The sequence below is a fragment of the Mytilus galloprovincialis genome, chromosome 11 (assembly GCF_965363235.1).
Source record: "Mytilus galloprovincialis chromosome 11, xbMytGall1.hap1.1, whole genome shotgun sequence".
NCBI classification, from domain to species: domain Eukaryota; kingdom Metazoa; phylum Mollusca; class Bivalvia; order Mytilida; family Mytilidae; genus Mytilus; species Mytilus galloprovincialis.
In genome coordinates, this window is record NC_134848.1 from 51,801,026 (window position 1) to 51,827,841 (window position 26,816).

At 33.3% G+C, this 26,816-nt stretch overlaps 1 protein-coding gene across 2 annotated transcripts; it reads left to right on the top strand.

Annotated features, from left to right (window-relative positions):
* Positions 1 to 26,816, top strand: LOC143052359 (uncharacterized). Of its 2 annotated transcripts, XM_076225367.1 has the most exons (6): positions 1 to 546; positions 11,238 to 11,393; positions 16,840 to 16,975; positions 21,328 to 21,534; positions 23,533 to 23,808; positions 24,275 to 26,816. In XM_076225367.1, the coding sequence occupies exons 1-5, from the start codon at positions 59 to 61 to the stop codon at positions 23,722 to 23,724; spliced, it is 1,179 nt and encodes a 392-aa protein (XP_076081482.1). In that variant the 5' UTR covers positions 1 to 58; the 3' UTR covers positions 23,725 to 23,808; positions 24,275 to 26,816. The 2 variants fall into 2 exon arrangements, with proteins under 2 accessions (XP_076081482.1, XP_076081483.1); XM_076225368.1 differs by lacking the exons at positions 16,840 to 16,975; positions 21,328 to 21,534; positions 23,533 to 23,808; positions 24,275 to 26,816 and adding an exon at positions 11,971 to 12,155.

A 26,816-nucleotide genomic window follows, 5' to 3' on the forward strand; every position in this document is an offset into this window, starting at 1 on the left:
TGTGACCGTACCGGCTGCCGTATATTGATGAGTTGAGAACAATTATCCTCGGCACAACATGGCGTCATCCTCGAAACCTAAACGCAAACGCAAACGGCACAGCTCAAATTCAGAAGATGATCCACTGTGGACAAAAAGATCAGATGGCGATTATTATTCCGCATCAAGCGATAAGAAGAAGAAATTAACTGCACTGAGTAGTTACATTCCGCGTGAAACAAGTGATTGGACGATGAGCGAACTAGAAAATCTTCAGATTAATTGGAACTGGATCGACCCATCCACGAAGAGCATTGATGAATTTTTCGACATGTTTTCAAATATAAATGCAGTTTTGCCACCCCTCGATGCAGATTTAATCAAGATGATGGATTATTTGAATGCTAACTTGACATTTGACACAAGTGTCAAAGAACTTGAACAATTGGAAAATCATGTTAAAGTTATAGAATATCTTGTTAAAAACTTTCTTCCCAAAGTTGATGCTGATTCAGATGAACACCATGATGATGAAGAGTTGATGAAAACTGTGGGTAGTAGTTCCAGGTAAAATTAAAATTACCATCTTTTCATTCACTACTGCAATGTCAGTCAGGTACTTCTCAAGTTCTTGTAGCTTCATGTCAATCGGGCCCTTAGTCGATCCGCCCCAATATAAAAAAATATTTATAGGGAATAAAAATGAAGATACGATGCAGTCTGGTAACTCCGCCCATCTAAGGCTTTGATCGTGTATATTTCTTCTTTATTATATAAAAATTGCATCAAATTTGATTTGAATCTATTCACTGAAAACTCAATGTTACGTACATTTTTTACTATCTTATTTCCGCAATCATATATCTGAAAAGATTTGAAAATCAATCAGACAAATGGGTCACCTCTGTTTTCACAGAAGTGTTGTTGTCCGGTAAGTCCGTCCATGCGTAGTAAACATGTATGGATGACAGGTTTATCATCATGATCATATATTAACGAACTAGAACATGTAGAACTTAAGGAAATGATGTTTTATCATGTTTATAAATGGACCACTAAGAAAGGAACTTTAGATGAACAAAATAAAAAAATTCAAGCCAATATGATAAAGAAATTGTTGAAATAGAAAAATAAACCAAAAATATAAAAAAAACAGAAAATAAAGAAAAGTAAAAAATATGATTATAGATAAAGATAAGAATGTCAATAGCATGGTTAAAAGTATTTTCTTTAAAAAAATGCCCTCATTCAACATGTTCGGTATTCTGAATTGCAGTTACTTAGACACCATCATCCTTGTCAATGGGTTTAAAGTCTGTGCAGTATCATGAGTATATAGTGGTTTTAATATATAACCCAAAATTTTAATTTCAGAGTCAATATATTTTATTTTCAGTCTTTAAAATCGAAAAAAAAACACCAAAAAAACAGAAAGCTTGTGTCAAACTTTTCCATACATCATTGTACATATTTATTAAAGATAATGAGTCTTTAAGATTTTTAGCACACCTGGCCCGAAGGGCCAAGTGAGCTTTTCCCATCACTTTGCGTCCGGTGTCCGTCGTCCGTCGTCGTCGTCCGTCGTCTTCGTTAACTTTTACAAAAATCTTCTCCTCTGAAACTACTGGGCCAAATTAAACTAAACTTGGCCACTATCATCATTGGGGTATCTAGTTCAAAAAATGTGTCCGGTGACCCGGCCAACTAACCAAGATGGCCGCCATGGCTAAAAATAGAACATAGGGGTAAAATGCAGTTTTTGGCTTATAACTCAAAAACCAAAGCATTTAGAGCAAATCTGACACGTGGTAAAATTGTTTATCAGGTCAAGATCTATTTGGCCTGAAATTTTCAGATGAATAGGACAACCCGTTGTTGGGTTGCTGCCCCTGAATTGGGTAATTTTAAGGAAATTTTGCTGTTTTTGGTTATTATCTTGAATATTATTATAGATAGAGATAAACTGTAAACTACAATAATGTTCAGCTAAGTAAGATTTACAAAAAAGTCAAGGTGACCGAAATGGTCAGTTGACCCCTTTAGGAGTTATTGCCCTTTTTAGTCAATTTTTAACCATTTTTCGTAAGTCTTAGTTATCTTTTACAAAAATCTTCTCCTCTGAAACTACTGGGACAAATTAATCCAAACTTGGTCATAATCATCATTGGGGTATCTAGTTTAAAAAATGTGTCCGGTGACCCGGCCAACCAACCAAGATGGCCGCCATGGCTAAAAATAGAACATAGGGGTAAAATGCAGTTTTTGGCTTATAACTCAAAAACCAAAGCATTTAGAACAAATCTGACAGGAAGTAAAATTGTTGATCAGGTCACGATTTATCTGCCCTGGAATTTTCAGATGAATCGGATAATCGGTTGTTAGGTTGCTGCTACTGAATTAGTAATTTTGAGGAAATTTTGCTGTTTTTTTTGTTATCTTGAATATTATTATAGATAGAGATAAACTGTAAACAGCAATAATGTACAGCAAAGTAAGAACTAAAAATAAGTCACTATGACCAAAATAGTCAATTGACCACCTAAGGAGTTATTACTCTTCATAGTCAATTTTTAACAATTTTCTAAAAATTTGAAGATTTTCAATAACATTTTCCACAGAAAGTACTGTTATAGATCGAGATAATTGTAAGCAGCAAGAATGTTTAGTAAAGTAAGATCTACAAACACATCACCATCACCAAAACACAATTTTGTCATGAATCCATCTGTGTCCATTGTGTAATATTCACATAGGCCAAGGTGAGCGACACAGGCTCTTTAGAGCCTCTAGTTTTTATTATTTTGCCTTATATTAAATGGCATTGTCTCCCTTTTTAGCTCACCGGAGCCCAAAGGGCCCCATGTGAGCTTATGCCATCACTTGGCGTCCTTCGTCGTCTGTTGTCATAAACTATTTCAAAAATCTTCTTCTCTGAAACTCCGAAGTTTTGATCCATCGTCAAACATGGCCACCATGGCTACAAATAGAACATAGGGGTCAAATGCAGTTTTTAGCTTATATCTTAAAAACTAAAGCTTTTAGAGCAAATCTGACATGGGGTTAAATTGTTCAATTTGTCAAGATCTATCAGCCATGAAATTATCAGACGAATCGAGCAACCCATTGTTGGGTTTCTGCCACCAAATTGGTAGTTTTAACAAAATTTTGCAGTTTTTAGCTCACCTGGCCCAAAGGGCCAAGTGAGTTTTTCCCATCACTTGGTGTCCTGCGTCCGTCGTCTGTCGTCCGTCGTCGTCGTCGTCCGTCGTTAACTTTTACAAAAATCTTCTCCTCTGAAACTACTGGGCCAAATAAAATCAAACTTGGCCACAATCATCATTGGGGTATCTAGTTTAAAATTTGTGTCCGGTGACCCGACCAATTAACCAAAATGGCCGCCATGGCTAAAAATAGAACATAGGGGTAAAATGCAGTTTTTGGCTGATAAATCAAAAACCGAAGCATTTAGAGCAAATCTGACATGGGGTAAATTTGTTTATCAGGTTAAGATCTACCTGCCCTGAAATTTTCAGATGAATTGGACAACTGGTTGTTGGGTTGCTGCCACTGAATTGATAATTTTAAGGAAATTTTGCTGTTTTTGGTTATTATCTTGAATATTATTATAGATAGAGATAAACTGTAAACTGCAAAAATGTTCAGCAAAGTAAGATTTACAAATAAGTCAACTGGACCAAAATGGTCAGTTGATCCCTTTAGAAGTTATTGCCCTTTAAAGTCAATTTTTAACCATTTTTCGTAAATCTATGTAATCTTTTACAAAAATCTTCTCCTCTGAAACTGCTGGGCCAAATTAAATGAAACTTAGCCACAATCATCATTGGGGTATCTAGATTAAAAATTGTGTCCGGTGACCCGACCAATCAACCAAAATGGCCGCCATGGCTAAAAATAGAACATAGGGGTAAAATGCAGTTTTTGGCTCATAACTCAAAAACCAAAGCATTTAGAGCAATTCTGATAGGGGTTGATATTGTTTATCAGGTCAAGAACTATCTGCTCTTAAATTTTCAGATGAATTGGACAACTGGTTAGTAGGTTGCCCCTGAATTGGTAATTTTAAGGAAATTTTGGCTTTTTTGTTATTATCTTGAATATTATTATAGATAGAGATAAACTGTAAACAGCAATAATTTTCAACAAAGTAAGACCTAAAAATAAGTCAACATGACCAAAATGGTCAATTGACCCCCTAAGGAGTTATTGCCCTTTATGGTAAATTTTAACAATTTTCATAAAATTTTGGCTTTTTTGTTATTATCTTGAATATTATTATAGATAGAGATAAACTGTAAACAGCAATAATTTTCAACAAAGTAAGACCTAAAAATAAGTCAACATGACCAAAATGGTCAATTGACCCCCTAAGGAGTTATTGCCCTTTATGGTAAATTTTAACAATTTTCATAAAATTTGTAAGTTTTTACTTACATTTTCCACTGAAACTACTGGGCCAAACCTAATTAATAGGGATAATTGTACGCAGCAAGATTGTTCAGTAAAGTAAGATCTACAAAACATCACCATCACCAAAACTCAATTTTGTCATGAATTCATCTGTGTCCTCTGTTGAATATTCACATAGACGAAGGTGAGCGACACAGGCTCTTTAGAGCCTCTAGTTTGTTATTATCTTGAATATTATTATAGATATATATAAGAAGAAGTCTTAAAAGCTGTACATGTATTTCATGCTTATCTTTGAAAAGCAGCAGGAAGAGTTGATATTCCTGCTGAGGTCCTGACAAACGTTATTAGAACTTCTAATAAAAGATCCAACTATAAAGACCTTGAATCAGGGCCGTAACTACAATGAGGCAGACGAGGCAATTGCTGGCAAAAAAAAATAATAAGGGAAAAAAAGAAAATGGAGAAAGTTAGGCATGCATGCAGAGGGTAGAACACATCCTTGCATTTTAACATCAAGAATTAAGTAATGCATACTTCGAATAGTAATTTATGTTGACGTGCAGCTTCTGTACTTTTATTTCAACGTAAGGTATCAATATCTCTGTATCTGATTACCATCGCCAGTAAACCGGCATTTGGTTCTGTAATTATTTATTTCCCGTGAAAATGAATTATTGATAATGGATATTTCCAACATTATCAGTCATGTTGTCAGTTCGCAAAGTAAATCAGAATTAAAATAGTTTGAATTCTTCACCTTGCTCAGTTAATATTATTAAAGAAGCATTCACAGATCACACATGAATACCTAAACACCCCACAATTTGTATGTAGTTCTCTTTCAAATAAAATGAAGATTTGAGGCATTTTCAAATGTTTTGCTGCAAACCTGGCTGCTATTCGAAAACAAAACATTTATTTTGGATGGATGGAGGATTTGTTTGGTTTAACGGCAAGTACATGAAGTAGGCTTTCTTTTAGCTATATATAGAGAGCAAGTTACAAAATGTATGTGATTATTCCATTCAAATGTTAAACGGACAGGACAAGACCTTGGCAGAATGACAATTTGATTGCTTGATACTTTGAATTTCCATGGAGTATTGTGGGAATACTTTGGGCTTGTGAAATAAAGACGGTCACACAATTAACCATGGTAAAGGTGACTAGAGAGTATTTAATTTGTATCATTATTGATTCGGGTGTAATAAAATTGAGAATGGAAATGTGGAATGTGTCAAAGAGACAACAACCCGACCGAAGAGCAGAAAACAGCCGAAGGCCACCAATGGGTCTTCAGTACAGCGAGAAAATCCCGAATCCGGAGGCGTGCTTCAGCTGGCCCCTAAACAATAATGTGTACTACATGTAGTTCAGTGATAATGGACGTCATACTATAAAACTCTGAAATATATAAATGAACTAAAAATTAAACATGTTTTTTGATATCTCAACCCTCCCCTATACCTCTAGCCAATGTACATTGTAAGAAAAACAAACACACAGCAATACGCACATGCATTTATCATGTTTATAGAATTAGCAAAAAAAATTAATTATTCAATTCAAAGAAAGTAGTCAGACGATGGGATAATAGTGGCACAAGAAAGGTCAAACTAGCATTCACAGACAGTGACTAGGTTCCACTCTTTGCGCTTTATTAAAGTGTTATTGAAAATGTGTGTTATTTTTAATAAAACGTTGACCACACACACTTGTCCCGCATTTTCTACTATCAGACATATAACCTACTGTAAATTTTATATAATTGATGGTACAAAATTCGAGGCAAATATCTGTCAACCGGCTCTGATAGACTATTACAGTTCTTTATATGGTAAATATGAAACAAAACGATAAATATGATACAAACAACGGAGGTAACAAGATATATTTCGAACCATAAATTAATGTTACAATTTTCGGCCAGGGGGCCTCAATCGGCGGCTCCCGTTAAACCCCTGCCTCGTCTGTTCCCAAGGCCTAGTTACGGCCCTGTGAATTGTTTATTTAGAGCTAATTTCCTAATGCATGTAGAGCAAGACTTTCAGGTTAGCTTACTTACTTGCTTTGTTTGTATATTGTACAATTTTATTGGGATAACGTCCAATTAAATGTAAATATAATATATACAGGTTTAACTATGCCTATATATATTGTTTGAAGATGTCAAAGCTTGAGTTAAAAGTTTATACATTGTTATACAAACAAAGCAAGCAAGCCACCAAAGTTTTACTCTACAAGAATTAGGAAATTAGCTCTTAGTAAATTTTAATAGCTATGATTTTAATTGAATTAAGTGATTACGACCAGCCTTACTTTGGTTCACGATCATCAGACAATTGTTGAATAAACAAACCAATTACAAATGTATAGACTAATGATCATTATGGTAATTACATTATTATGTGTTCCAGTGGATTGTAAATATCTATTTATCTCTTCTATGTGTCGGAATTGAATATAAACTTTTCCCAATTGTATTCTGAGTTATCATGGTTATCATGGAAAATAACTTCATATTCATATACTGATATCGATGCTGCTTAACAAATTGTACAAATCACACTGATTACTCATTTTTGTATCGATTTAAAGTAATTCATCTGAATGTTTCTCTAAACATGCTAAAGGTAATATTAGGCATCCTTCACTTACCTGCTGTCACTATTCATCGATACTTTTTACAAATTCCATTTATACTGATTCAGATATGTCACCAAATCCGCCGAAGTTAATTATTCATTATTATTTTATTATAGGGCCGGATCAACTAGGGGTGGATAATAATAACTTGTACAAGTAGTACCCCTGACTGAATGTGTCAAGTTTGCAGCATTCTAGACACTTCAGCACCGAGACAAATCGTCACCAGCATGGTGACAGACATTATGTTCTCAACAACTTTGCTTTATATTTTAAAAATCACATTTTTCTAATACTGGATGTTGACTTGACAATGGTAAAACATGGACCAGAGACGGATATGTTAAATCTGTGTACGTTTTCAAAGCACGATTGCTTTTAAGAAGTTCTTCACAGTTATTTCTTCAGGAAAATACTCTAAATGAATGTAAGATAAAGGTATCAGTGATAATTTTAGCATTTTGGAAAATTTGTATGCATAATTAAACCTCACAGCTGTAAAACTGTCAGACAACTTCTTATGGGAGTTATTGCCCTTACACATGGAAATGACAAATGTTACCATTTTTTTTCCATTTTTATACGACCGCAAACAAATTTTTGTGGTCGTATATTGGTATGAAGTTGGCGTCGTCGTCGTTGTCGTCGTCGTCAGAAGACACATTGGTTTTCGCACTCTAACTTTAATTTAAGTGAATAGATCTCTATGAAATTTTACCATAAGGTTCAATACCACAACAGAAAGGTTGGGATTGATTTTGGGGATAATGGTACCAACAGTTAAGGAATTAGGGGTCAAAAAGGGGACAAAAAAAAACTTCCAGACATAACTTGTGTGTTAGTGTATGGATCTCTCTGACATTGTACCACAAGGTTCCATATCACAAAGGGAATGCTGGGATTGATTATGGGGGTAATTGCCTCAAAATTTTAGGAATTAGGGGCCAAAAAAGGGGCAAAAACAAGCATTTTTCTAGTTTCATGACAATAACTTGTGTGTAAGTGTATGTATCTTTCTGAAATTGTACTACAAGGTTCCATATCACAACACTACAAGGTTCCATATCACAACACTACAAGGTTCCATATCACAAAGGGAGAGCTGAAAATGAGTTTGGGGGTAATTGCCCACAACGTTTAGGAATAAGGGGCCAAAAATAAGAATTTTTCTAGTTTCCAGACAATAACTTGTGTTCAAGTGTATGGATCTCTCTGAAATTGTACTGCAATGTACCATACCACAAAGGGAAGGCTGGGATTGATTATGGGGTAATTGCCTAAACATATTAGGAATTAGGGGCCAAAAAGGGGCAAAAAACAAGCATTTTTCTAGTTTTAGGACAATTACTTGTGCGTAAGTGTATGGATCTTTATGAAATTGTACTACAAGGTTCCATATCACAAAGGGAAAGCTTGGTTTGAGTTTGGGGGTAATTGCCCTGAACGTTTAGGAATTTTGGGCCAAAAAGGGGCCTAAAAACAAGCATTTTTCTACTTTCAAGACAATAACTTGTGTTCAAGTGTATATATGGATCTCTCTGAAATTGTACTGCAAGGTACCATACCACAAAGGGAAGGCTGAGATTGAGTTTGGGGGTGATGAATCATAAGGGGGTTCAAAAAATTTGGGGGAGGGATTTTTTTTTCCTTTTTTTCCATTTTTTTTCTTTAAAATTTTCCATTTTAAATTGGTTATTTCTGATTTATATATAAAAGCAAATAATAATGATATGGTTTGAATAGGCAAATTAAAAATATTTTTAAGTTCTTAGACCACATTCATTCTGTGTCAGAAACCTATGCTGTGTCAAATATTTAATCACAATCCAAATTCAGTGCTGTATCAAGCTTATAATGAATGTTGTGTCCATACTTGCCCCAACTGTTCAGGGTTCGACCTCTGTGGTCGTTTCAAGCTGCACCCAGCGGAGCATTTTATTTACATTTATAAGTTTTCATTATTTACCGGCCCTCATTAAAATTCAAATATCTGTAATTGGGAGATATCTGTATTGTATTTTAAGCTTGGCCTTCGTGAAACGTAGATTTGACTGTCACAAATTGAGTTTACCTAGCAACGAAATACAATACAGATATCTCCATTCTAATGCAACATCTTAAAATAAATTCCATTTAATAAATATTTTGGCTTACTTCCCAAAGTTGGTTTCCGTCCTCTAACTTTAGTTTGCCTCAACCAAATGTTATAAAACTTCTACAAAAGGCTTATTACCACAAAACACAGATCAAGTTTAAATTTCAGTGGCGTCACTTAAACCGTTCTAGAGTTATGCCCCTTTACAAATGGAAAAATTGCTGAATTTTTCATTCCCGCTCTCTAGTTTAGGAGGGGCCTCAGTGGCCGAGTGGTCTAAGTAGTTACTACTGTAATCACTAGCCAGTCAACACTGAGGTTGTGAGTTCGAACCCCGCTTGTGCGGGTGCACTGGACTCCAATCTAAATTGACTAGGATTGTCAGTTTTCCTATCACAGGTCGGTGGTTTTCTCCTGGCACTCCGGCTCCCTCCACCAATAAAAATTGGCCCAAAAGCGGTGCTTAAAAGTGGCGTTAAAACACCAAAAATCAAATCAAATCTAGTTTAGGTTGCCTCAACCAAATGTTATGAAACTTATTCACAATGCTTATTACCACAAAACACAGATCAAGTTTGAGTTTCGGTAGTGTCACTTTTACTGTTCTAGAGTTATGCCCCTTTACAAATGGAAAAAATACTAGTTTTCATTTCCATTCCCTAACTAAAGTTAGCCTCAACCAAATGTTATGAAACTTATACACAATGCTTAATACCACAAAATACAGATCAAGTTTGAATTTTGGTGGTGTCACTTTTACTGTTCTAAAGTTATGCCCCTTTACAAATGGAATAATTGCTGAATTTTTTGTTTCCGTTCTCTACCTTCAGTTTGCCTCAACGAAATGTTATAAAACTTATACACAATACATATAACCACAAAACTCAGATCAAGTACAAATTTGAGTAGCGTCACTTTTACTGTTCTTCAGTTATGTCCCTTTCAAGGTTACCGCTGGCGTTCACCATTTTCGCATTTTGCAAAAAAATAAAAATTGTGGCGATTAAAATTCATCATTTGCGAAAGAATTTGGCGAAAGAAATATATATAATGATTTGATTTCATCCATTTTATTTATTTTTCGTTTTGGCGACGCACGTGTTTCAAGCATATTTTTACGTCTCAACTTTTTCATTTACGATGGTCCGGAAAAGAAAACTGTCGTTATGAAGAAATATATTCAACAGGTTGGGAACAACTCCTCAAATAAGTAACCCTTCAATGTAATGACTATCCCTTAAATCAGGGATCAATTTCAAGTGATAAAAAAAAAATGTTTTGTTGTAAAAACCACTTTTTAGTACAAAAGGGCACATATTCATATCATTTGAAGAAACTTTTCCCAAAGAACTATACAACTATCTGGTATTATATGGTCAAAACATGTCCAAGAATTTTGTAATATTCCTGGACTTATACATCATGTACATGTATCTTCTTTATTTTAAAAAATAAGTGGACCCCTCTTTAAGAAAAGTTGTTCCAAATATAATGAATTTTTCCCCGTTTAAGTTAAAAAAAAGCTAAATTTTTCTTTTTACTTTTCTACAACAGCAAAATGATCCCTTGTCTGAGGGACAGTCCCTTATTTAAGGGATATCCCACATTTGGAGGGTTGTTCCAAACCTGTTGAAAAGTAAGAAAAGTCTCTGCCTTTAGTCTTTATCCTTCAACTGGAAGGGAAATGTATATCCGATAAACTTTTGAAGTCAAAATTATGATGTCTATATTGCTATTTTTATAGTATCTTTTAAAAAGTAAATGGGGGGGGGGGGGGGGGGTAGAAAGAAGGAACATTTTAAACGAAAAATATATTTATGTAAGTTGGCGAAAAAAATAATTGACTCGGGGAAACCCTGCCCTTTATAACTTTATATGATATGCTAGCGGGGGCATCATCTGTGTCCCATAGACATATTCCCCATTTATTTGATTTTGCATATATATATGTACAGGTACGACTCAAATAGACACCAAGTCTGACTTAATAATAGATTATAGAACAAGTTTCCAAATCGACAGCAGATTCTATGCACCTCTAATCAGTGTCCAGTTCTTATATAAATAATTAGGATTTTTTTTTCAGAGTTATGATACATCATATTGAAGCTGGAAGACATGACTTTCAAAATGACCTAAAAGAAATACTTCGTGATTTGTTGTTGACTTCTAGAACAGTGGAAGAAATGAGGTTCACAACAATGCTGGAGAAGTTTTGCAGAATGTGTAACCTAAAGGGAAGGTAAATTCTTTAAAAAATATGGTGAAAATAAATTTTGACCATTACTATCATGACTATTGACAAGACTGTTTCTTTAACCACTTTGTGCTTAACCTTAACATACTGCAGAATGAGGACTGACTTTTCAGGGTTTTTTTCACATTGCTGGACTATTGTGTTACAATACATGTACATACATGTAAAACCAGTAAGATATTGTTTTTTTTAAATTGAGAATAGCAGCTAAGATTCCTTACGAACATCTTGCTACAACAAGAAATGAAACAACATGAGCAAGCTTAATTAGTGGAATGAAAATGTTATTTCTTTAAAATTTTGAAATTCAGACAGACATGATACAATGTATATGTAACACTTCCAAAAGTGTCAATCTCCCCAACAATGCCCAAACATGTCCTCAAAATCCTAAATGATCCAAACGTGTTCAATTATTATTATTTGCAAAGCGTGTCCGCTTTAAAACACCAGAACATCTCAAAACTTTTAGCAATAATATGTCCTCAGTAAAGGCAATAACTTTTATGGCAATTTAATAATTTTTGAAAACATGATTAAAGACGTCTGGTTTTGGTTGCAGGATTCTAAAACAGATCAAACGACATCTGGAGGAAATAAAGGTATTCTGTTTGGTAAAGACCAATGCCCAAGACATGGAACATTATCCTGTCTATCCACAGTGAAAGATGATATCAATGACTTCTGCTTTCAAATAGACACCAGATAAGAATAAGAATGGCACAATAAAAATGCGTTTTGCTTGCAGTGGTTTTATTGATTCAGCCATGCTAAGTTGAAGACATATCATGAAACTTATAATGTGTTTTTATGATTTGTGGAATCTTTCTACACCATTTTAATCATGTTAATCATCAACTGCCAACTTTTGACATTTTATTTGCCCTTGAATTTAGAAAAGATTGGACGAACAACCCTTTTATTTTAGATATACACTTGCATATAGTTCCTTTGTAAATCAAAATTTATAATGATTTACTATTTATGAATTATTTTGAAAAAGTATTTTTACATCAATTGAATCAGTTGATAAGAATTTTGTTTTATATAAGTATCTTATGCTTGTGTAAGTTGTTATTCAACGAAATTTGGGTCAACATGTGTATTAATAGATCTAAGTTGATTCCCACACTTTTTTGAAATGGTATAACTCCAATTCTTTCAATTGGCAAGTAAGAGTCAGTATGATTATCAAATGTCATGATTTTCAAATAATTACACTCAAAGGTGTAAGTATTAATTGGAAACAACCCCAGTCTTAATTCACCACAGTTAATATCTCATGACCTGTTGTACCACCATTTATTAAAAAAAAATCTGACAGAGTCTAAAATTGACATATCAATATGTAAATATATCAATATTTGCATCAATATTGTGAAATTCCCTACATTTGGACAATTACACAGAAATTTTATAGTAAGATTGGAAATGAAAAGAGAAAAAAAAAGTATGGTTAGAAGAATATCAGACTAGCTATGAATATGGCTGGATCACAACATTGACAATGCTTTGATTAGCATAAGTTTGTGCAACGCGGTTTGTTAATTTGCAACGCATAATTTAACTCTTGGTTGCTTAGTGGCAAATATGTCATGCATACTTAGAATGAACATAAAAATTGTAATTGATTAGTTTTGTACAGTTAAATTTATCGTTTATTAATTATAAGTGAACTTTTTTTGCACAAATATACCCCAGTGATGCCAAACGTTAAATATCTTAATAATATAGGAGGGTATCGCATGGCCTGCTTCCTACATAAATGGTATCTGGGCTATTATCATGATTATATAGTTACTGTCCCATTTTAACAACAACAAAACAAAACTACTGTTCCTTTATTAATATTGATTGGATTTGTAAACAACATATATGTGAATACGAATCAGTATTTAATAATGCTCGACAGGTTTAAGTGATTTAAAAATATTGACACGATAAGCATTCATAAACAATGGATGTTTTCACTTCATATAGACACATTTTGGTGTGTTTTTTAAGTGGACAACAACAACAACAACAACAACAATACTTTATTTTAAGAGGGTTACACAGTTAGCTATATAACTAATCTTCCCTGAGGCCCTCATCATGAGAAATCAAACAAAATGCAAACATATACATTGCATACATTAGTATAAAAAGTCAAGTATGATAATAATGTTTAATACAACTTGATAAAATGTGATGAAAAAAATAAACATGATGACATGATCAGTTTTTAATATTATTGATATAGCTAGGTTGATTTCAATAAATGATCTGTTATTTTGTATTTGAAAGAATTAACATTTGTAATATTTCTTAACGGTATTGGCAAATTATTCCACAAGAATGGTCCAGAATACATAAAAGATTTTTTGAACAATTCTGTTTTTGGTTTAGGGAGTATGAGGTTTCCTTGAACAGCATTTCTCAAGGGGTATGGATTTCTGTCTGAAACATAATGAAACTTGTTAGTAAGATATGATGGGGCATCATTTTTAATGCACTTAAATGTCATCACTAACTTATGATATTTTATTCTCTGTTCAACTGTCATCCAGTTTAAATGTTTGAATAAGGGTGCAGAAGGAGCGAATGGGTCTGTTTCTAGTATTAATCTAGCAGCCCTCTTTTGTAATTTTAATATCCTTTTTAAACCCTCACTGCTACAACTACTCCACACTATACAACAATAATCAATTAGTGGCAAGATATAACCATTATAGAATAATTTTCTGCAGTCTAGATTTAGAAATTTTTTAATCTTTAATAGTAGATATAGTCTAGATGATATTTTTGAGCAGATCACATCAATTTGGTTTGTCCATGTGAGGGAAGGGTCAATTTTAATGCCTAAAAGACTTTCACATGTGGAAGATTGTATCACTTGATTGTTAATAGTTAAACAACTCTCATTGTAATGTGGCATTGCTCTTTGCTTCGTTCCAATAATCATATATTTTGTTTTATTTTTATTGATGAACATATTGTTATCATTGCACCATTCCTCTACACCATGTAAATCTTCTTGTACCTTTGACTGTAGAGTTTGATAACAATTACCAGAAAGATGTAAAGTTGAATCATCGGCATATAAATCAGTGCAACAATTTTGCATATAAATAGGAAGGTCGTTTATGTATAATATAAACAGAAGGGGGCCTAATATGGAGCCTTGGGGGACACCATACTTGATATAAAGTTTTTCAGAATGAGCATTACCAATTTGTACTTGTTGAGTTCTTTCATTCAAATATGATTTAAAAAAAGAAACAGCAGTATTATCAAATCCATAAATTTCAAGTTTTTTACAGAGAATATCATGATCTACTACATCAAAAGCTTTCTTAAAATCCAACAGGACTGCTAAGTTGATATTACCATCATTCATATCCTGTATCCATTTATCTATGATATTGATAAGGGCAGTTTGGCAAGAGTGTTCTTGTCGAAACCCAGACTGTGCTGGGTGTAAAAGATCTAATCTTTTTAGGTAGTCATACAAATGTTTTGAAACATGCTTTTCTAAAAGTTTTGATAAAACGGGAAGTACAGAAATTGGTCTATAATTTGTTGCCATGAATTTTTCACCAGCTTTAAAAACAGGGGTTACTCTTGCATTCTTTAGAACACTGGGTAATGTACTTGTATCTATTATTCTGTTAAAAATGTAAGTTAAAGATGACGTTATGAAAGGAGCACTCAATTTTAAAATTTTTGGTCCTATGTTATCAGATCCGGTGGATTTATTAATGTCAAGTTTGATCATCTCATTAAATAGACCATTTATTGTGACTGGTGGAATTGAAAATTTTACTTGTTCTGACTTAGTAAATTTCTTTTGTACAAATTGATTTAATTTTGCATAATCATGAGTTTTGCTCATACATCTGTCAGTCCTCAGGTTTTCAACACAAGATGTAAAAAACTTATTACTGTGCTTATCCAGTGACCTTTGGGGTATCACAATAGCAATGGCCAAAACAGTTTACCAAATTGCAGTTAGATTTCTTCTCCAACTAACTGATCAACTGGTAAAATGTTTTAGCAGATTGCTCAAGTGAAATGTTGTTAGTATGAAGTGAGTGCTGTGAAATCAAAAGTAATACTTACCATCCAGATCCAGTTAGTTGATACCTTTGTCAATTGTTTCAAACACAAAAATGACTTACTATAGTATGAGTCACTGAATAAGAAGGTCTAATTTTGACATGGAAACTTCTATCATGAATATTATTATAGATAGAGATAAACTGTAAACAGCAATAATGTTCAACAAAGACAGATCTACAAATAAGTCAACTTTACCAAAATGGTCAGTTGACCCCTTAAGGAGTTATTGCCCTTTATAGTCAATTTTTAACCATTTTTCGTAAATTTTTGTAATCTTTTACAAAAATCTTCTCCTCTGAAACTACTTAGACAAATTTAACCAAACTTGTCCACAATCATCATAAGGGTAACTCGTTTCAAAAATGTGTTTGATGACCCCGCCCGCGAACCAAGATGGCTGACATGGCTAAAAAATAGTACATAGGGTAAAATGCAGTTTTTGGCTCATATCTCTGAAACCAAAGCATTTAGAGCAAATCTTGCAGGATAAAATTGTTCATTAGGTCAGGATCTATCTGCCCTGAAATTTTCAGACCAATCAGGCAACACGTTGTTGGGTTGCTGCCCCTGAATTGGTAATTTTAAGAAAATTTTGCAGCTTTTGGTTATTATCGTGAATATTATTATAGATAGAGATAAACTGTAAACAGTAATAATGTACTGCAAAGTAAGATCTACAAATAAGTCAACATGACCAAAATTGTCAATTGACCCCTAAAGGAGTTATTGCCCTTTATAGTCATTTTTTTACAATTTTCATAAATTTTGTAAATTTTTGTAATTTTTTACAAAATATTTTCCACTGTAACTACTGGGCCAAGTTCATTATAGATAGAGATAATTGTAAGCAGCAAGAATGTTCAGTAAAGTAAGATCTACAAACACATCACCATCACCAAAACACAATTTTGTCATGAATCCATCTGTGTCCTTTGTTTAATATGCACATAGACCATGGTGAGGGACACAGGCTCTTTAGAGCCTCTATTTATGGTTGTGTAACCAATGAAAGGCAAATATTTCATACAAGAATAGAAGCCAAATATTTCATTGGATTACAGTTTATGTTAAGGAAAATTTTACCCCAAATTGTACCTTGTCCTATAAACATTAAGGAAGATCAAAATCAGTGACAAGAAAAGCATGAACAAAAAACCTCACAAAAATATTTAGCCCTTGACATATTTAAAATCCATGAAATATTGTAACCACCTTAAATAACTGATTAAAACAAGATCGCAATCGATTGACTCGACCTAAATTATCAAATCCTGGTACCCTGTATATGAAAATGATGAAAGGTTAATTTTGAAAATGGTTCTTTTTGTAGTATAGGATTGGTCGAGGAAACCATGATCAAGGATGTACGTGTTGTGGCAGTTCCAGACTTAACTTTCATAATTTCATCAAATGAAATGCTTGATGTAACGGATGTAACACAGATACAGATAATGACAGTTGCAGAGGTACTTCTTCATATATAAATAAAGTAAAAAAATTTCAGGCTTGTGTGTCAACAATTAATTTTCATTTCCAATGTATGCAGATTTCTTAAGTCTAGTCTTGTAAGTGCTCTCCTGTGTACTATTCTTGCCAAATATTTAAAGAATTTATATCGAAGGTTTATATCAGATGGCTTAAAATTTCTCCACTGATTTTTTTCAAAAAACTAAAATCCATGAACATGTACCATGAAAATATAAACTATGTATCAGATATCAGAATGCAATTTTTACTCAACTGGCCCAAAGGGCCAAGTGAGCTTTTCTCATCACTTGGCGTCCATCGTCGTCGTCGTCCCTTAACTTTTACAAAAATCATCTCCTCTGAAACTACTGGTCCAAATTAAAGCAAACTTTGCCTAAATCATCCTTAGGGTATCTAGTTATAAAAAAACTATCCGATGACCCCGCCCATCAACCAAGATGGCCACCATGGCTAAAAATAGAACATGGGTGTAAAATGCAGTTTTTGGCTTATATCTCTGAAACTAAAGCATTTAGAGCAAATCTGACATGGGGGTGAATATGTTCATCAGGCCAAGATCTATCTGCCCTGAAATTTTCAGATGCATCAGACAATCCGTTGTTGGGTTGCTGCCTCTGAATTTGTAATTTTAAGGAAATTTTGCAGTTTTTGGTTATTATCTTGAATATTATAATAGATCAGTCAGGGCCATTACTTAAACAAGTAACAATTAAAATTACCTATACAAGTAATGTTGAAAACGAGGCTAATTTAAATATAACTTATATAAGTTATTTTTCTAAATATTATTTTTATAGGTGTTTAAGAATACAGATTTTACTAGCTTTAAATAATTTTCACAGTTATCTGGTTATTTTTCCCTTGATATATAAAAACTAATTCTTCAGAAACACTAATTAACTTTCCAATGCACTTATCTTTCATAACCACGCTTCTGGGTCAAAGATTGGTCTCTTGGGACTATTAAATTATCATTTTCCTCTAAAATCTTGAAGGTAGACTGATATAAATAGATTGATACTTGTGAATTAATTAAGACCTGAAGTTATTTATAATTTGTAACCTAATTCAATTATGTGCCTTTAATAGGTAAGTGTAATTGCTATTTTTTTTCAAAAATGTTAAAAATAACTTATTCAAATAATATTTTTGTCATTATTTTCAAAGTAACCCTTTATCTCTATACTCCTCTCAAATCTGATAAATTCTTTATTTTATCATATAAAATGGTGTTTTAAAAATCATGAAAACTACATTTAGTCTATGTTTCTATTGAAAATTAAAATAACTCTATTAAGTAATTTTATTATTTTTAAAATAAAAAATTACTTATATATTAGGTAATTAAAAAAAATAACTTGTTTAAGTAACGCCCCTGACTGATAGATAGAGATAAACTGTAAACAGAAAAATTGTTCAGCAAAGTCATGAAAGTAAGCTCTACAAATAAGTCAAACATGACAAAAATTGTCAATTCACCCCAAAAAGAGTTATTGCCCTTTAAAGTCATTTTTTCACAATTTTTCGTAAATTTTTATACGACCGCAAAAAAAATTTGTGGTCGTATATATATATATATATATTGGTATGACGTCGTCGTCGTCCGAAGACCGATTGGTTTTCGCACTCTAACTTTAGTTTAAGTGAATGGATCTCTATGAAATTTTACCATAAGGTTCAATACCACAAAAGGAAGGTTGGGATTGATTTTGGGGATTATGGTACCAACAGTTAAGGAATTAGGGGCCAAAAATAAGCATTTTTGTAACTCCCTGACATAACTTGTGTGTTAGTGTATGGATCTCTCTTGAAATTGTACCAAAAGGTTCCATATCACAAAGGGAATGTTTGGATTGATTTTGGGGGTAATTGCCTTAAAATTTTAGGAATTAGGGGCTAAAAAAGGGGCAAAAAACAAGCATTTTTCTAGTTTCATGACAATAACTTGTGTGTAAGTGTATGGATCTTTCTGAAATTGTACTGCAAGGGTCCATATTACAAAGGGAAAGCTGGAATTGAGTTTGGGGGTAATTTCCCAAAACGTTTAGGAATAAGGGGCCAAAAATGGGCCAAAAATAAGCATTTTTCTAGTTTCCAGACAATAACTTGTGCAAGTGTATGTATCTCTCTGAAATTGTACTGGAAGGTTCCATATCACAAAGGGAATGTTTGGATTGATTTTGGGGGTAATTGCCTCAAAATTTTAGGAATTAGGGGCCAAAAAAGGGGCAAAAAACAAGCATTTTTCTAGTTTCATGACAATAACTTGTGTGTAAGTCTATGGATCTTTCTGAAATTGTACTACAAGGTTCCATATCACAAAGGGAAAGCTGGAATTGAGTTTGGGGGTAATTGCCCAAATGTTTAAGAAAAGGGGGCCAAAAATAAGCATTTTCCTAGTTTCCAGACAATAACTTGTGTTCAAGTTATGGATCTCTCTGAAATAATACTGCAAGGTACCATACCACAAAGGGAAGGCTGGGATTGATTTTGGGGGTAATTGCTTCAAAATTTTAGAAATTAGGGGCCAAAAAGGGTAAAAAAACAAGAATTTTTCTAGAGTCAGGACAATAACTTGTGTGTAAGTGTATGGATCTTTATGAAATTGTACTACAAGGTTCCATATCACAAAGGGAAAGCTGGGTTTGAGTTTGGGGGTAATTGCTTTAAGTGTTTAGGAATATGGGGCCAAAAAGGGGCCAAAAAAACAAGCATTTTTCTAGTTTCCAGACAATAACTTGTGTTCAGGTGTATAGATCTCTATGAAATTGTACTGCAAGGTACCATACCACAAAGGGAAGGCTGGGATTGAGTTTGGGGGTGATGAATCATAAGGGGGTTCACAAAATAAGGGGGGGGGATTTTTTTTTACTTTTTTTTACTTTAAAATTTTCCATTTTAAATTGGTTATTTCTGATTTATATATAAAAGCAAATGATAATGATATGGTTTGAATAGGTAAATTAAAAAATTTTTTAGTTCTTAGAGCACATTCTGTGTCAGAAACCTATGCTATGTCAAATATTTAATCACAATCCAAATTCAGTGCTGTATCAAGCTTGAATGTTGTGTCCATACTTGCCCCAACTGTTCAGGGTTCGACCTCTGCGGTCGTATCAAGCTGCGCCCAGCGGAGCATTTTATTGTAGTCTTTTACAAAAATCTCCTCTGAAACTACTGTGCCAAATTAAACCAAACTTGGCCTAAATTATGCTTAGGGTATCTTCTTTAAAAAATGTATCTGATGACTACACCCATTGACCAAGATGGCTGCCATGGCTAAAAATAGAACCTGGTGGTAAAATGCAGTTTTTGGCTTATATATCTGAAACTAAAGCATTTAGAGCAAATCTGAGAAGGAGTAAAATTGTTCATCAGGTACAAATCTTTCTGCCCTGAAATTTTCAAATGCATCAGACAACCTGTTGTTGGGTTGCTGCCCCTGAATTGTTAATTTTAAGGAAATTTTGCAGTTTTTATATGCCCGTTTACGGGTCGTATTATGGTATACCGTTGACCGTCTGTCCGTCAGTCCTTCGTCAACATGTCGGACATTAACTCAAAAAAACTTTAACCAATATGCATGAAACTTTGGTGAATTGTTTATATCTATTGACGTGAGCTCCCTTTCATTTTTTATAAATTTCAGAATTACCGTTTCCGAGTTTTGGGGTTTTATTCATATAACCAATTCCAAGTTCTTTGGCTACATTTATTCAGAAACCTATAATATGTCAAATATTTAATTACAATCCAAATTCAGACCTGTATCAAGCTTGAATATTGTGTCCATTTTTGCCCCAACTGTTCAGGGTTGGACCTCTGGGGGCGTATCCAGCTGCGCTCAGCGAAGCAGTTTATTGGTTATAACCTTGAATATTATAATAGAAAGAGATAAACTGTAAACAGCAAAGTAAGCTCTACAAATAAGTCACCATGATCAAAATTGTCAATTGACCACTTCAGGAGTTAATCTTCTACAAAAATTTTCTGCTCTGAAACTACTGGGCCAAGCTCATTATAGATAGAGATAACTGTAAGCAAGAATGTTTAGTAAAGTAAGTTCTACAAACAAGTCACTGACACAAAAACAGAGAGTTTTGTCATGAATTCTATTCTTGTCTTAAAAAATGTAGAGTGTCCTATGTTTAATATGCACTGCAACACATAGACCAAGGTGAGCAACACCGGCTCTTAAGAGCCTCTAGTTATTATTGCGATATTAAACCAGTCAAATTATTTGTATAAAGAAACCTTGCAATAATTTCTGAATGTACAGTAGTTATTAATTATGAATTAGTGGGTCCTATATGGTTTTCCTTGTTCTTAGGTTAAAGTTTCAACCAATGATTCATTAGTTGATCAAAAGATTCATGATACTAGACAAAAACCAGAGGCTATTGATAAGGAGACACTTCAAACTATGGATCCATCAAAGATAAGAGGATTTAGCCAACATGTTGGACAGCTGATCATTGGACTAGGCAATTCTTGCTTCATAAAACAATGTCTTGGCCTTTTGCTCCATGAGACAAAGGTAATGTTAATATATAGCTTATTGATTAAAATGTTTCGATCAACTCTTAAATGATCAATACTTTCAGTCCAGTAAAATTAATGATCCCTTTTGATAGATAAATGATATTTTCTATAAAATTGCATTACTATCAGTACAAATCAGTTTAGTTATTTGGATGCCCTGCCCCGATGTCATGGTCTAGCGACTTCGTATTAATTGTCAATGCTGCTGTCCCTCAAATTGTCTTTTTCAGAATTTTCTGCTGACAGCAAGACATTTCTCTGTGTCAGCAGTTTATTATACCCCACACAACAAATAAGGACTTACTATGTAGATGTGCATATCGACAGCAAATTACGATTTTTTTTTGTAGGAGTTATGCCCCTTTAACTTAGAATTTTGGCCAAAATATACTACTGCAACAGTTTGTCATCCCAACTTCTCTGAAACCACACAACAGAATTTCATGAAACTTTGTAGATAATAAGGACTTACTATGTACATGTGCATATCGACAGGAAATTACGATTTTTTTTTTTTTGTAGCAGCTATGCCCCTTTTACTTAGAATTTTGGCCAAAATATACTACTGCAACAGTTTGTCATCCCAACTTCTCTGAAACCACACAACAGAATTTCATGAAACTTTGTAGATAATAAGGACTTACTATGTAGATGTGCATATCGACAGGAAATTACGATTTTTTTTTTTGTAGAAGTTATGCCCCTTTAACTTAAAATTTTGGCCAAAATATACTACTGCAACAGTTTGTCATCCCAACTTCTCTGAAACCACACAACAGAATTTCATGAAACTTTGTAGATAATAAGGACTTACTATGTAGATGTGCATATCGACAGGAAATTACGAATTTTTTTTTGTAGGAGTTATGCCCCTTTAACTTAGAATTTTGGCCAAAATATACTACTGCAACAGTTTGTCATCCCAACTTCTCTGAAACCACACAACAGAATTTCATGAAACTTTGTAGATAATAAGGACTTACTATGTAGATGTGCATATCGACAGGAAATTACGATTTTTTTTTTTGTAGAAGTTATGCCCCTTTAACTTAAAATTTTGGCCAAAATATACTACTGCAACAGTTTGTCATCCCAACTTCTCTGAAACCACACAACAGAATTTCATGAAACTTTGTAGATAATAAGGACTTACTATGTAGATGTGCATATCGACAGGAAATTACGAATTTTTTTTTGTAGGAGTTATGCCCCTTTAACTTAGAATTTTGGCCAAAATATACTACTGCAACAGTTTGTCATCCCAACTTCTCTGAAACCACACAACAGAATTTCATGAAACTTTGTAGATAATAAGGACTTACTATGTAGATGTGCATATCGGCAGGAAATTATGATTCAATTTTTATTGTAGGAGTTATGCCCCTTTAACTTAGAATTTTGGCCAAAATATACTACTGCAACAGTTTGTCATCGCAACTTCTCTGAAACCACACAACAAAATTTCATGACACTTTGTAGATAATAAGGACATACTAATATGTAGATGAGCTTATTGCAGGAAATTACGATTCAATTTTTTTTCTAGGAGTTATGCCCCTTAGAACTTTTTTGGCCCAATTATACTACTGCAACAGTTGAAACTTTGTAGTTTATGAGGACATTATATGTTAATTGTGCATATCCACAAGAAAATTTTTATCAGTTGACTTTTGTAGAGTTATGAGTCTTTGAACTTAGGAATCTGGTGAGATTTTGTTTGTTAAGTGACAATGTGGGGGTGTGGGGTATGTGAGGTTCTTTAATTTTTTTATTAAAATTATTTTTAGGGTTTCCCCTTAGCAAATCATGGACTTTGCAAGGGGGAGGGGTATCATTTTGTGGAGCAAGATCACTGGGTACTTCTACTTTTTTTCCAGTGTGCTATATTCACAAATATCAGAACTTTAAAGTGTCTTTTATACCATCTCTTGGGCAGGTAACAAGTAACTTTCTAGTGGTATACTAATTAAGTATAACTGATTTTTCTTTTCAGATACTGATAACATGCCTGTCTACATCACCCAGGTATTGTAATCATATCAAAGATAAATTAGGTCCAGAAGACAAAGCTACTCTGCATTTCATTGGACCTTATGATATATTAAAGGCAAGGGAGAGGAGCCAGCTGATAAAAGCTTTTCTACGTTTAGGAAACCGACAAAGATTAGGAATATCAAAAGTATAATCTGCCTTTTGTGTTACTAGAATCTGCTCACCCTATCAAAGCTAAAGTGAATACCAAAGTTGATTCATAGTAATGAATATAGAGGTGTAATACCACCAAATCATGGTACGTCACATCCGGTTGCATACGAAAGTAGGTCTTAAAAAATATTCCCTTGAATTTGACCGTTGTAGGTAATTAATTCTACATTTTATTGCAGTAAAACTATTTCTGTGTCATAAACATATGTCTTGGGTATTTCAAAACACCATTATTTTTTATTTGATTTCTATAGAAAATTTTGTAATCTTGAGGTTACATGGTTACTAAACCTTGTACACAGATAGAATAAGGGGAGAAATTTGATTGGTTAACTTCCAATGATTGTATATTTCTTATATGCAATGAAATGTTATGTGAAACTTTTTCTATAGAACTGGACAGGATAAAACTTTACTCATGCCAAGTATTTCTTTATTTGAAACAAAGATAAATTCTGCACAATTTTTTGAAAAGTGCAAATTTAACAAAGACCAATAGGGGAAAATCAATGGTGGTATTACACCTAGAGGTGGAATCTCTTAAAATACATTTATTTTTTAGTACAAAATCTTAGTGAAATTGTTGCCACAACATTTTGTAATTCAAGAACAAAGCAACAAAAAGTTTATTTATACAGCATCAGAGCTAGATATATAGATATGTATATATATTAACATTATTGTGACATAGGAAATGTACTAGAAAATGCAAGAATGGTGAAATTCATCTATTATCCATTACTTATCATCCCCTGTTTGACACATTGCAAGGGACATAGAAATACCCTGCATCCATCCAGTCTTGTAAGTGCTCTCCTGTGTACTATTCTTGCAAGATATTTATAGAATTTATATCGAAGGTCAGCAATGTCTAGAACAAGTTTGAAAAATCAGTGCAGATCAATTTTTTTGAGCCCCTAATAAAAATTACAGTATTTTTATAATAAGTGTCACTATGCAATGGCTTGGGCTCCTGACGATGGACATGGCCATGGTCAATTAGTTAATTCTAATTGGTCTAAATAGATGTTCGAAACACCTTATGATCTATGGAGTTGGGGTGCTGGGATAGGCTTTGACAACGATTTATTGAAATATCTAAACATCAGGCTAGTCTATCAATTGAATGATTTTATATTTCGACATAATGATTTTTTTGGGTCAAAGTCAATGCACCATTCACGGGATTTATTCCAAGACCGAAATTTGGAAATTCGTATACGTTTCATCTATATGGCAGTTCGTACTAGGAGCCCTGGGACTCGCCGTACGAATTGTTCGTACGGAGAGCCACTTGCATGAAAAAATTGACATGAATTCGAGTAATCAGTAAATCTGAACATAGATAATAAATCTATGATCTGAAGTTTTTTTTTATGATTTTACTGTTTCTTGTAACATCAACGAGAACTTACAATCTCCACGTAGGACATACCAAGTACGCTTTTGCTGTGTTTTTTTTACAATAATTGTGCAGTATATAGTCAAATTTAATAAAAAAAAAAATGAAAACTAAAATAAGACAACAAAAACTTTTAAAATGTCTGACCTGTAACGTATCCTTTCTGGGGGTGTTGTTGTTCTGTAAATTCCTCCACTGGCTGGAGAAACACTGCATAAAATTTGGCAACTATCTATTAAAATCTAAAACTGAGAATGTAGGGCAAGCAGGATGATCCCTACTAGAGTCTCATTTAATACCAAAATGTCTATAGTTCACAGAATATGATCATCTTAGTTCACTTAAAATGGATGTTCAGTATTTTGCTACGGGTAACGTGAAGTGCATAGCAAAGTCCTCTACTGATTTCTTCAGGGGTGTTAATTACGGTGTCCTTTAGGAGTCATTATATGTAACACGCTTGTTGTTTAAATGCGTATGAATTTTTGACATTTCAATTTTCATTTTTGCGTCCGATGACCCTAAAAATCCATAAATGTAATGTACACTTCATTAGATTTAAACAAATATATTGCGAGCCTTCTTTTGAACTGCATGATTTTGAATTTTGTTTCTCTTACCCCTTTTGGGTCAATTCCAAGGATTCTGAAACGGGGATTACATATGAAGAAAGCCTTCTCATTTTCCTAGTAATTTTTAGCAATACCATTTTTTTAGAACACGACAAAAGTCTTAACTGGTTTATTTTTCAGATCTCAAAAATATATTTTCTTTTAAATTTTACATGTTACTATCCATTGAAAATGGACAGTCATATAGGATACTTAAAAATACTTTGTCGTCGCCGTTGTCTGGACAAATTAGTTTTTTTTTCAAGAATCTGAATGACACCCCCCCCCCCCCCTCCTCCTTCTTTCCGGCACTTTTAATCTTAAAAAAAGATAAATGAAAATATAACAACAGCAAATAAGCAAATAAATAAAATAAATAAAAACAAAACGAAAAAACAAAATCTAAGCAAAATACAACAAAAAACAAACACACAGTGCCCAGTCCCCTTTCTTTGCTTTCAAAGTAAGTAAGTCCCTTATAGAACTGAAATTTTAAAAAAATGATTTACTTTAGAAATGAAAGATTGTTTGAGATGTGTTGTATTAACTTCGATATTTTTTTGGTAGGGGTGTGCCATTTTTGCCTCAAAAAACGTACCCATTTTAATATAACATTCACTGAAATTCAGTACCTATAGTTATATAAATATTTAAGAAAGAATGACCTATACTTATATACAATATTTAAAATATGACGTCAAAACGTTATTGCAGATCAAACCAGGAGACAAATTTCCGGGGTTCATTTGGGAACTTATTTGAAAGGTGAACTTTCAAATGAATTGATTAAATTTAATATAATAATTGACCATTAATAATGTAACATTCTCAATAGCATATTTATATATCAAACTCTGACCCTGTAAACTTGATTGTTGTTTTTCGTTTATTTTTTCTATGTATTTCATGTTTTAGATAGTATTATGTATTTGTATTTGTTTTGTTATCTTGTGATTATCATTGGACTATAATTGTCTATGTTCTTTATGTTGTGAACTTGTTTGTTTTGCGTTGACCCTCTTTTGGGTGTATGATGCAATAAAATTATTCTTATTCTTA

Excerpts from the sequence above, each read along its gene's own strand:
- LOC143052359 (XM_076225367.1), top strand. The coding sequence starts at position 59 with ATGGCGTCATCCTCGAAACCTAAACGCAAACGCAAACGGCACAGCTCA. Across the intron at positions 11,394-16,839 it reads ATGTGTAACCTAAAGGGAAG|TATAGGATTGGTCGAGGAAA; the intron begins GTAAATTCTTTA and ends TTCTTTTTGTAG. Across the intron at positions 16,976-21,327 it reads AGATAATGACAGTTGCAGAG|GTTAAAGTTTCAACCAATGA; the intron begins GTACTTCTTCAT and ends CCTTGTTCTTAG.